This window comes from Paramormyrops kingsleyae, chromosome 8, assembly GCF_048594095.1.
Source record: "Paramormyrops kingsleyae isolate MSU_618 chromosome 8, PKINGS_0.4, whole genome shotgun sequence".
Lineage (NCBI taxonomy): Eukaryota > Metazoa > Chordata > Actinopteri > Osteoglossiformes > Mormyridae > Paramormyrops > Paramormyrops kingsleyae.
Window position 1 is genome coordinate 4,412,501 of NC_132804.1, and position 12,396 is coordinate 4,424,896.

Sequence of the window (12,396 nt, forward strand, 5' to 3'; positions counted from 1 at the left end):
AAACTTGTCCAAAGCATGCTTAATTCTTTTTTTTACAATATCTCAGGGGTTTGATAAAGGGTTGATTTTACTGGAAGGTCCTAATGAAATTGCTGACTGCCAAGTTTAATTCCTTCTAAAAGTGACAAAGCATGACAAAGCTTATTTGACTACTAACCAAAGCAATGCCTGAAGTAGATTCCTACCAAAACACGAATGTGAAGTAACACAAAACAATATCCAATGTATCAGTTGATAAATGTAATTTTAATAAAGCAAAGCTGTTAAACATGGCATGCCTGTCATTCCTGCAACAAATTAGATTTTTGTAATAGCAAACTGTGGTTGTGGCCAGAATACGGAACATGTTTCTTTCACGGGATGAGGTTTTATGATGATTTCATGGTGATGAGCAGTGGCTGTTTGAGTTCTTGCTGTGCCCAGTCAAAAAGCTGGTATTCTTAACGCAACTCTTTTCTGATTGTTCGGGGACAGATGCCTGATATATATTGTGGAATGAATTTTTTGCAATATTCAACATTTTTGCAACATTCAACAAGATTCATGTAGCATTTTATTAACGTGGCTGTTTTTCCTATTTCTTGTGCATCCAGCTAACTTGGCTGTAAATGAGTGGGCACCAAAATGCCCCCTGGGGTCTATGGTTTGCAAGGCATTTGGGAGGATGGAGGCCAGCAAGTGGACATGGATTTCCTGCTCCCAACAGGGATTTACCTGAACTTTGCTGTGTCGCGTAATGACACCATCCGGACCATCAAGAAGGTAATAATTTTGGCTACTGTTCTGACAAATTGTACAGAAAGCATGTTGAATACTGGGCCCTAAAAGTGCAATTTGACTGTTATTTCAAAGAAATTAAAAGAGAATTTTAATTTTATGTGAATCTTGTATATTAATAAATAAATAATAATATCAAAATGACTAAATACCCTCTCTGTACGCTGGCAATGTTGGACAGACGCTCCCTCAGTCATCATCTGCTTTCAAGCTAATCAACATAGATCATTGTTTTAATATAATTTCATTTTTTAGCAATAAGAAAAACAATTATTTTTGGAATGTGGAACACTGTGTCATAAGTAGTTTCCTGGACTGAAATCCCTTTGCAGGAATGGCTAAATGGTTAAATGGTTAAATCGCTAAATCAGCTATTAGCTCTTAAATCACATTAAAGACACAGCTTAGTAATCAGAACATGTTTTCTTGTTCATATTGTTTTGTTGATTGTATTAATGTCCAGATACTGGAAACAGTGGTATACAAAAATAATTAATATTCAATTGCCATGTTATATATAATAAAGGAGAAAAAAATTGGCATATTTTTTAGGTTTATTGAATGTAGAGATATTTAGTTGAAAGTCATCATGAAAAAAGCTTAACTATTTTAAGATCTAGCATTTTGGGAGCATTAGATGATAAAGCTTTGGTAACCTGTGTGCCATATTATACAGAGGGGGCATTAACATGGTCTGAGGCACTGGGCCATTGAAGTTGTTGGCAGTTGAAGTTGTTGAAGTTGTTGGCAGTTGAAGTTGTTGAAGTTGTTGTCTGTTTAACAATTTTAAGATTGTGTCTTTGTCGACCAAAGAGGGGAGGGTGACAGTGGAGGCCCTGATTATAAAATGTGGCAAAAAGGGGGAAGTGGGGGAGTTTCTGATGTTAAGAATTAAAAAAAAAAATTCAGGGGGGGTCGCTCACACGGTCTGCATTATAATTTCAGGGGGGATCACTCACACGGTCTGCATTATAATGTCAGAGGGGATCGCTCACACGGTCTGCATTATAATGTCAGGGGGGATCGCTCACACGGTCTGCATTATAATGTCAGGGGGGATCGCTCACACGGTCTGCATTATAATTTCAGGGGGGATCGCTCACACGGTCTGCATTATAATGTCAGGGGGGATCGCTCACACGGTCTGCATTATAATTTCAGGGGGGATCGCTCACACGGTCTGCATTATAATGTCAGGGGGGATTGCTCACACGGTCTGCATTATAATTTCATGGGGGATCGCTCACACGGTCTGCATTATAATGTCAGGGGGGATCGCTCACACGGTCTGCATTATAATGTCAGGGGGGATCACTGACACGGTCTGCATTATAATGTCAGGGGGGATCCCTCACACGGTCTGCATTATAATTTCAGGGGGGATCGCTCACACGGTCTGCATTATAATTTCAGGGGGGATCGCTCACACGGTCTGCATTATAATTTCAGGGGGGATCGCTCACACGGTCTGCATTATAATTTCAGGGGGGATCGCTCACACGGTCTGCATTATAATTTCAGGGGGGATCGCTCACACGGTCTGCATTATCATTTCAGGGGGGATCGCTCACACGGTCTGCATTATAATGTCAGGGGGGATCGCTCACACGGTCTGCATTATAATTTCAGGGGGGATCGCTCACACGGTCTGCATTATAATTTCAGGGGGGATCACTCACACGGTCTGCATTATAATTTCAGGGGGGATCGCTCACACGGTCTGCATTATAATGTCAGGGGGGATCGCTCACACGGTCTGCATTATAATGTCAGGGGGGATCGCTCACACGGTCTGCATTATAATGTCAGGGGGGATCACTCACATGTCTGTAGTATAATGTCAGGGGGGATCACTCACACGGTCTGCATTATAATGTCAGGGGGGATCGCTCACACGGTCTGCATTATAATGTCAGGGGGGATCACTCACATGTCTGTAGTATAATGTCAGGGGGGATCACTCACACGGTCTGCATTATAATTTCAGAGGGGATCGCTCACACGGTCTGCATTATAATTTCAGGGGGGATCGCTCACACGGTCTGCATTATAATGTCAGGGGGGATCACTCACATGGTCTGCATTATAATGTCAGGGGGGATCGCTCACACGGTCTGCATTATAATGTCAGGGGGGATCGCTCACACGGTCTGCATTATAATGTCAGGGGGGATCACTCACATGTCTGTAGTATAATGTCAGGGGGGATCACTCACATGTCTGGAGTATAATGTCAGGGGGGATCACTCACACGGTCTGCATTATAATTTCAGAGGGGATCACTCACACGGTCTGCATTATAATGTCAGGGGGGATCACTCACACGGTCTGCATTATAATGTCAGGGGGGATCACTCACATGTCTGTAGTATAATGTCAGGGGGGATCACTCACACGGTCTGCATTATAATTTCAGGGGGGATCGCTCACACGGTCTGCATTATAATGTCAGGGGGGGATCACTCGCATGTCTGTAGTATAATTTCAGGGGGGATCACTCACACGGTCTGCATTATAATGTCAGAGGGGATCGCTCACACGGTCTGCATTATAATGTCAGGGGGGATCACTCACATGTCTGTAGTATAATGTCAGGGGGGATCACTCACACGGTCTGCATTATAATGTCAGGGGGGATCGCTCACACAGTCTGCATTATAATGTCAGGGGGGATCACTCACATGTCTGTAGTATAATGTCAGGGGGGATCACTCACACGGTCTGCATTATAATTTCAGGGGGGATCACTCACACGGTCTGCATTATAATGTCAGGGGGGATCGCTCACACGGTCTGCATTATAATGTCAGGGGGGATTGCTCACACGGTCTGCATTATAATGTCAGGGGGGATCACTCACACGGTCTGCATTATAATTTCAGGGGGGATCACTCACACGGTCTGCATTATAATTTCAGGGGGGATCACTCACACGGTCTGCATTATAATGTCAGGGGGGATCCCTCACACGATCTGCATTATAATGTCAAGGGGGATCGCTCACACGGGCTTGATTATAATGTCAGGGGGGATCACTCACACGGTCTGCATTATAATGTCAGGGGGGATCACTCACACGGTCTGCATTATAATTTCAGGGGGGATCCCTCACACGGTCTGCATTATAATGTCAGGGAGGATCGCTCACACGGTCTGCATTATAATGTCAGGGGGGATCACTCGCATGTCTGTAGTATAATGTCAGGGGGGATCCCTCACATGTCTGGAGTATAATTTCAGGGGGGATCCCTCACATGTCTGGAGTATAATTTCAGGGGGGATCCCTCACATGTCTGGAGTATAATTTCAAGGTTAGCTGAGGTCCATTTTTAGTGGAGGCCACTGCATTTAAACTCTCCTGTTTATAATGTGTGTTTGTTCTTTTGTTTAAATTTGTCATTTAGTGACTCTTTGTTGAACAAATAAGCAGCTTTAGGAATGGGGACAATAAGATAAGAGTAAATGGAGAGTAACAAGCAGGGGATTACAAGCACAGGGTAAGAAAAGGTGTGTGTGTGAGAGAGATTGAAAGAGAGAGAGAGAGAGTGAAGGTATAAATTCAAAGCTGTCAGTTACATGATGCACAAAATTCCTAAAAATTGGGTAGCTGCTAGTATTAGAGGGATCATATTGCATGGATAATGCAGCATGGTAACTGTATACCTTAACTGTATTTTACAGGGGCAAATATTATATATAGTACATTTACATTATATGTATTTGTAATGGGGCTGAACCTCTGTTTCAAGTGGATGTTGCAGCAAGCAAATGAGCCCCAATATACATTAATATCTAGGGTGCATTTCATGAGTGCTGATCTAGGGATGTTAGACATTAATTTGAATATGATCTAGGAACCATCTGGAAAGATTCTATATGGAAAATCATTTAAATAGCACTTTGGTGGAGGCACCAATAACTGAGTGTAACATTTGGTGTAGAATCAGGTTCAACAGTTTCAGTTTGCAGGCATCTATGTTCTCCAAGGGCGTATGTTTGTGTATGGACAGTAAGGAGGTGTCCCTACCAATATTAGGGGAGTACCATGTGTGTTTAGGGGGGCGTGGGGTTTGGGGCTGAATTGGTACCAACCAATGCTGAGACCAAACCTACACCTTTGATCTTCCACATGGTTATACTCACCTCAATATGACCTTAATGCAGGGTTCCCCCATTTTGGTCCCCAAAGAGGGCCGGGCTGCACCACAGCTTGCAGACTTCCTTGCTCAAACACACCTACTAAACCTGGCAATTAGCTGGTGAGCTGAACTAGGTGTGTTTGAGCAAGGAGGTCTGCAAACTGTGGTACAGACTGGCCCTGCAGGACCGGAATTGGGTCCGCTACGTTTAATGTAATATCAGTGCAGTGCAATGAAACACACCTGCAATCAGTGTAATTAAGTCCCTTCTGGTCAGTGTATCTCCTTGTTCAAGGGGTTGAGCTTTTTTTTCTAGTTCTTTTAATTGGGTCTGGTTGTTCTTTGGTCTGTCTTTGTGTCTTGGCATCTGAAATTAGCGAGAGGGCGCTACAATATTTTACAGTTGTACAATTGTCTCATGTTCAAAGGAATAACATCCAATTTTAGAACAGCAGGTACTTTCTTTTAACACCTGAAGTAAAATGAAAGAGAAACACTAGAGATGGTGTAAAGACAATGAATACCCTGCACATATATATCAGGCATCTGTCCCATTAACATAAAACATCAATGACTCACATTAAACCCACAACTGGAAGTGTGGATCCAAAAGGTAATTGCAGTGTAGCGTGCTTTGAGTAGTCCTTCTGATTCCTGTTACATGATTTGCGTTATACAGATTGTATGGAAGAATGCAAAGAAGGAGCCTCTCTTCTATGCCCTGAGTGACCCAGATGCGTATGTGTTCACCTGTATCAATCATACGGCGGAGCAGGAGGAGCTGGAAGACGAACAGAGGCGCCTTTGTGATGTCCAGCCCTTGATGCCCATCCTACGGCTCGTGGCTCGAGAGGGCGACCGAGTAGAAAAGCTCATAACGTCTCAGATAAGCCTATTGATTGGCAAAGGTCCGCTTATCAGTTTTGCAATTACGCTAGAATTACAGCTTTATGGTTTTGTTGCAAATCATAGTGATTGTGCTCCTCAGGACTTCACGAGTTTGACTCCCTAAAAAACCAAGAAGTTCATGAGTTTCGGACAAAGATGAGGGCGTTCTGTGAGGAGCGGGCACTGGATCGCCAGAGGCTGCCTTGGCAAAAATGGATGGAGTACAGTTTTCCATGTGAACTTGAGCCTTGTCCCTTGAGTGGAACCCTGAAAACCCAAGGGATCAAAAAAATCATTGTTAATGTAAAATTTGAAGCTAGTGATGTAAGTTCCTAAATATACAGTACAGACTGACAACACTCAATGCATCATGTGACTTAGAAAGTGACTTTTAAGTAATGAAATGATGTCGTTTAATGTTTAGTAATTTTTAACTTCTCTCTTCAGGAAAGCTTCACGCTACAAGTGGAACCTCAAGAAGTACCACTGACCCTAATACGGAACGCACTAAAAAAGAAGGCCACCGTCTTTCGGCCAATGAAGCAAGAGAAACCAGAGGATTACACCTTACAGGTTAATGGCAGATGGGATTATATTTACGGGAATTACCCGCTCTGCCAATTTAAAGTGAGTGAAGCCCATACAAAAGCAATCCAATCATTCACTTTACAATTACACTACCCTCATAAAGGGTTTATGAATGTGTTTATAATCTGGTTATTAAATAGGTTGTAATGTCTTGTAAATCATTCATCAACAATCATAAACAAGTTATATCATGTTTTTTTAATAATGAGTTACTACCATTTATAAGTGGCAATAGGGGGCCGTATTGTAAAGTGGTGCCTGGTTTTTGTTTAGCCAGAATCAGCTCTGATCTTTCCAAGCTATTGTCCATGTTGGAAAAATTTACGGGATTAATATTAAGAGGATGAGTTGGACTGATACCTGTATGACTGGAGATTGAATTGATACTGTTTTGCGGTGAAAATGCATTTTATTTGATGAGGAAACAAGAATACGAATCGGAGGTCATTTAACCAATTTTGGATGTTTATACATTTAATGCTTAATTGTGGTTAAAATGCTAACTGTGTACTAATTAAAAACAACAACCGTGCCTCCATTGTGCCCTCAATTTCGCTTCCCCTTCCTGTATGTAAATGCTTTCTATTTTGATTTGGCACCACAGCCAGTTTCGGATCTCGTCGGTAATTCGCAATGAGTCACCAGGACCTACCTTGTGCACTCCTCTCCGCTTCGTCTTTATCGTCTTCATGAGAGACAATGCTTTTACCCAATGATTTAGTGCTTAGACGGCAGCCCTGAGACGACAGGAATAATATTTCTTGCCCTACACTGCATGTTCCATGCTGGATAGGGCTGCTCTGAGATGGCTTTATTTTATTCATAATTTGCATTTTCAGCTCATGTTTATGTCCTGTCCCCATCTTTATCATTTACTGGCTGTGAATTTGCACTGGCACCAGCGATTAGCCTGAGTTTGGTCCTAAAATGTGAGATTATGACCTCATGCCAGATCTCTGAATGGTAATTTTCTTCAATCGAATTCTCTTTCTTCCCAGTACATCTTTAACTGCCTGTGCACTGGTCTTACTCCACACTTGACCATGGTCCATCACTCCACTATCAACAAGTTTCAAGAGGAGCAGGGTGGCATGAACAGTCAGGTTTCCAAAAACCGTCCCCCCACGAAACCCCCCCCACTACCACTAAAGAAGGTAAGAGGCTAACTTATTGAAACATGTTATCATTACATTTTAAAAACCTTTTCAATTCTTTAGCGTAGCCCATTTTCTGTGTATAATATTGTCTACAGTTTCTACGTTTTTTGCTTTACCTGTCTTGTTCTTTCATTAAGCAAATAGGGATGAATTTGTACATGAATTCTTGTTCTTGGTTTTTTTCTGCAGAAATTTACATTGAAAAGTGACAGTTGTACAAGGTAGTTCGTTTAGAATAGCTAGCAGAATACCACATGAGAGTAGCTAGTGAGATCAGCTTGCTAGGGCTGTTTCTTATGAAACGGAAAGTACCTTTACACTGTTGTTTTTGGGTAAGAGGTATAAGAGATATTAAGGGTTAAGCAACCGTGTCTTTTGTAACTTTTAATACTAGAAATGGAATGTTAGTACATTTTTTAAAAAGCCACTTAAATAATAACAGTGTGCAAAAAGAATTTCTGACGCTGTCTGATCTTTGTGAAACTAGTAAATAGTAGGCCTGTATTAGTGATGCGTAATGCTTATTTTAATTTGAGAACGTTTGCCAAAGAAAATTTAATACTTCCATTAAGCATTTTTAACCTCACAGTTATTAAAAATAGTTAGAAATCTTTGTTTTGCGAAAAATACCTACTGATTAAATATTACTTTTTAAAAGAAAGTAAAAAAAAAAACAGGATTTCCCAACACAGTTATTTTCAATGAACAAAGTTATGGGGAAAATGGTGAAATTGTTCTTGTTTCTGAACAGCAAACCACATCCTCCCTGTGGTCCATTCAGGATCCCTTTGTCTTACACCTGGTCCAAGGAAGTCGAGTTAATGCTGATGAAGGGATGAAGGTAGATCTCCTTTTTGTAAAGTACTACATCACATTGTTTGTTTGTAAGGAGGTAAGGGAGAAGACAAATTGTCAGACAATACGGTTATGTGACTGACCACATATTTCCCATAATTCATCAGTGGTTTGAGCCAACAGCACATAACAGGAAATGAAGAGGAACTGGGCTTTCACGCCTAGTACTGGTGTCTTAATTCTAAGAAAAATGCTTAAATTTTGGCGCTCATTCTTTGTTTGTCTACCCACGTCTTTGTGGTTTAGAGACTCAGTGAAAGAATTAAAATAAGTTTATCTTGGAGGTAAGACTGTGAAAGCTGAAATTCATTGATAGTTATGTTCGCATAATATTAAGACCAAGTCAGTAGAGTTTTTTACCAATATATCTAATTACATAATTATTGTATGTTTTAATTACGTTATAATACCTATGTAGCTGGTGTATTATTTGAGCACAGCACAAATATCACACGCACAATGATCCCATTAGCATAACATAAATACAACATCTGTCACACTATCGGTTGCCTCTTTTGTTTTCTACCACACCGCTGCAAGCAATTTGAAGTCTCATTCTTCACGTTTGTTCAGTTTTATTTCTAACAGATTGATGAAGATCTGCATTATCTTTATTATTGTGTATTATTGTAATTGCTGGATAGATACGAGGCAATTTAATTGCTTTGTGGAGAATCAGTTACTGACAAACATCAGTTTGAAATGATCATAATGAAAATTAAAACTAGACAAAATTGTTTCTGTGTGAGCTGTTGTATTCAGACTCTCAAAAATCAGATTATCCCCTAACAGCAAAAAAGCCATTCCCAGTGAGTAAAATATGGCACTTTATATAATTCTTTATAAAGTATGGTACTTAAAAATTTTCCATTCTTATAATACAATTGCAATTCTTATAACTTTGCACAACAGACTCACAAATTACAATAGCCCAAATATACTCACGTATCTGTTTCTGTTGATAATTTTAGAATAGTTTTAATGTCTGAGCACATAATGTATTTGAATTTGGCGGTCATGATAATTGTAGTAACACTGATCTCTCTTCTCCTCAGCTGGTGGTGCAGGCTGGCCTCTTCCACGGCAGCGAGCTGCTCTGCAAGGTGATGACCAGCAGCGAGGTGAACGTCTGCTCAGAGCCAGTCTGGGACCAGAAGCTGGAGTTCGACATCAGTGTGTGCGACCTGCCGCGAATGGCCCGCCTCTGCTTCGCTCTATATGCTGTGACTGAGAAGAGCAAGAAGCCTCGATCCACTAAGAAGAAGAACAAGAAAGCTGTGAGTTAATACAGCATTCATGAGTTTAAAAACACCACTCTCAGTTTTACGTCACATACAAAGTCATAGATTTCCAGTTTTAATTTCTCTCAGATTGGTCTGGAATTAATTTTATTTTTTTGCATTATTAAATCATTTAGGACAGATAGTGGAATTAAAAATAGCAATACACCGAAATATATTCTTTTTCCTTAACCATTTTGTGTTGTGTGTCTTTGTTTACGTATTTGTGTGCTTGTTGATGACACCGTTTAATTACGAATGACAGATAATGGCTAAGGAAGCATGCTTATGAATATTTATTATTTCCCAGTAAAACTTTGCCATTTATACAGTATGAAAAGTGCTTCTCTTTTCCGCAGATGGTACTATTCAGAGAAGTTTGGGGCATGTTAGCGGAACTAAGAATTTTCTCTCTCTACGTGTCTCATATGTGTTTCTGCTGAACCTTGTGTCAATATGTGTTGCTAGTGCAAAATGTGAGAACAGACGAGCACTACCAGGTGTTTAGGAAAAATATGAGTCTAAAAGGCTTTTAACAAATGTGCAGTATGCCCAGCAGTTAGAGCCAGGAGCAGACATTAGGGATGTTGGTCTGTGTGATGTCTGGTACCAGTCAGTACCAAACAGTACCATCTTTCAAGTGTGATGTGAGCTTTTTTATTCCGAAAACCCCCTCTCTGTGTTGCGTATGTGGAGATTACATGTTTTTCTCCATGTTGTGTGGGTTCCTTGTACTTAATACCTTAGTAGGTTGTTTCTAAATTGGCCATAAAGCCCCCCCCCCCCCCCCCCCCCCCCCAGGGTGTTCCCCAGCCGTAAGCCCTGCCTGGGACAGGCTCCAGTTGACCCATACTAAGATAAGCGGGTAGAATTAATTTCAATTCAGGTTCTTATATAGCGCCTTTCACAGTATAGCTACCCCAAGCTTTACATGCTGTGCTTTGTTACATTACAACATCATTAAGGCAGAATAATACAGAAACGGGGAAAAGGATAGACGGAGGACTGAATAAAAAATATTGGATAAAAGTAGGGATTTTATCTTTCACTTATTCAAACTTCCATCAGATGACTTGGATAGTGTATAGATATTAATAGATGTATTTGTTTTAGAAATTCTTATATTTGTAAACCTCCTGGGATAATTGCAAGGATTATGGCAGATAATAATATATTTTGAGAAACTGTGTTCTAATTAACTGATAGCATACATATTACCCATAGTACCACATTTTCCCTTCATAGTAAGTCTTTTTGGATTAGTTACTCTTAATGCTGTATTGTCATATAGTGTTGTAGTGCACTATTTCCCAATGTGCAATACAGCAAAATCAAATAACAAAAAATGCTCAAATCATTACGATATTAAAAGTATTTGATATGATATATTTGATAGGACATAACAGATTAATTTGCATGTAAATAATTTTTTTTTCCTTTCCAGGATTGTCCTTTGTCATGGGTGAATACAATGGTGTTTGATTACAAAGACCAGCTTAAGACTGGAGAATATAACCTGTCTATGTGGCCTTCGGTGCCTGGTAAGTCTGTTGGACCAACATCTCAAACTCTACTCTGTGTCAGCTATGGAGCACACGACCAGTTGTGCAGATTATGGTATAATATAATAGTCTTTATGATACTGACTGTTTTTGTATAATATATACTTTTTATTTAATAGTTTAAAATATTTTAGAAACATTTTGCTCATCTTTGTCTGTTGTTGCTATACTTATATATGGTTAAACACAAACGGTATTTAATGTAACTACCTCCTTGCTTGGTGCATAAGACCCCTGACCTAGACTTTATGTGGGAGAGTGTCTTTCAGTTTTCTTGCTTCCTGAAAAATATGGAAGCATAACTATGCACAAATGCCACAGTTCATCACTGACAGATTACTATTATTATTTAAAAAATTAATATTCTTTCTTGAAATGGAATACAGTATTAGTTGTTCTTGCATGTTCTTGCATGCTATCTGTACTCACCAAAGATTATGATAACTTTAAAAGCCTTGATCACTGGGTGGGAACGCAATGGTGCCAACTGTGCACTTAAATATACACACACTCTGTTTTTCTCCTGAAAAACGCTGCGTGTGCTTTGGTGAGTAATAGTAAACACCGGCACTTTCTACATCTGCTCTCTCCCATGCTTTTTCAATAAATAAACGTATTCAGTGTTTTGTTATTAGTATTTGTAATATTTTAGTTGCAATTTATGTGCTTTCAACTATAATAGGTGTGTTCGTTTTTTTTCCGTCAGTGTTTGAATAGCATATTTTTGGAATGCTGTAAAAAAAAAAAAAAAGTTTAAAGCAAAACTTTAAAAAATAAAGTTTAAAGCAAAATCAGGTTTTATTATAAATCAGATTTTTATTACATGATATATTTAGCAAATTATTGACCAACATATATCCTCCTGAGACCCAAGGAAAAAAGTGTCCTTCAATTGTAGGTTATTTGTCTTTGGAGGAAATAAGACATCTTACAATTTAGATTTTTTCAAATTTATTCTTATTTTAATTTCACAGCATGTCCTCTTTAGTGCACAACAAGAATAAATACGTTTCCCAACATCAGTGAAAAAATAAATGCAAAAATACAATGTCCGCTGCAATGGACATAAATGAATAGGTCGGGTCTCAGGAGGATATAACATGTATTCTGACTTAGTTACAATATCCCAGTAAGGTTAGTAATAACTGAC

General features: G+C 39.6%; 1 protein-coding gene across 1 annotated transcript in view; it reads left to right on the forward strand.

The window, feature by feature from the left end:
* Positions 1 to 12,396, forward strand: part of pik3cd (phosphatidylinositol-4,5-bisphosphate 3-kinase, catalytic subunit delta) — a 34,112-nt gene that overhangs the window by 1,550 nt on the left and 20,166 nt on the right. Inside the window, exons 2-9 of the mRNA XM_023830220.2 lie at positions 594 to 762; positions 5,596 to 5,824; positions 5,905 to 6,128; positions 6,252 to 6,431; positions 7,391 to 7,546; positions 8,301 to 8,390; positions 9,460 to 9,681; positions 11,129 to 11,225. Coding sequence (XP_023685988.1) covers positions 625 to 762; positions 5,596 to 5,824; positions 5,905 to 6,128; positions 6,252 to 6,431; positions 7,391 to 7,546; positions 8,301 to 8,390; positions 9,460 to 9,681; positions 11,129 to 11,225 — 1,336 coding nt within the window. The 5' untranslated portion in view covers positions 594 to 624. The remainder of the gene's footprint in view (positions 1 to 593; positions 763 to 5,595; positions 5,825 to 5,904; positions 6,129 to 6,251; positions 6,432 to 7,390; positions 7,547 to 8,300; positions 8,391 to 9,459; positions 9,682 to 11,128; positions 11,226 to 12,396) is intronic.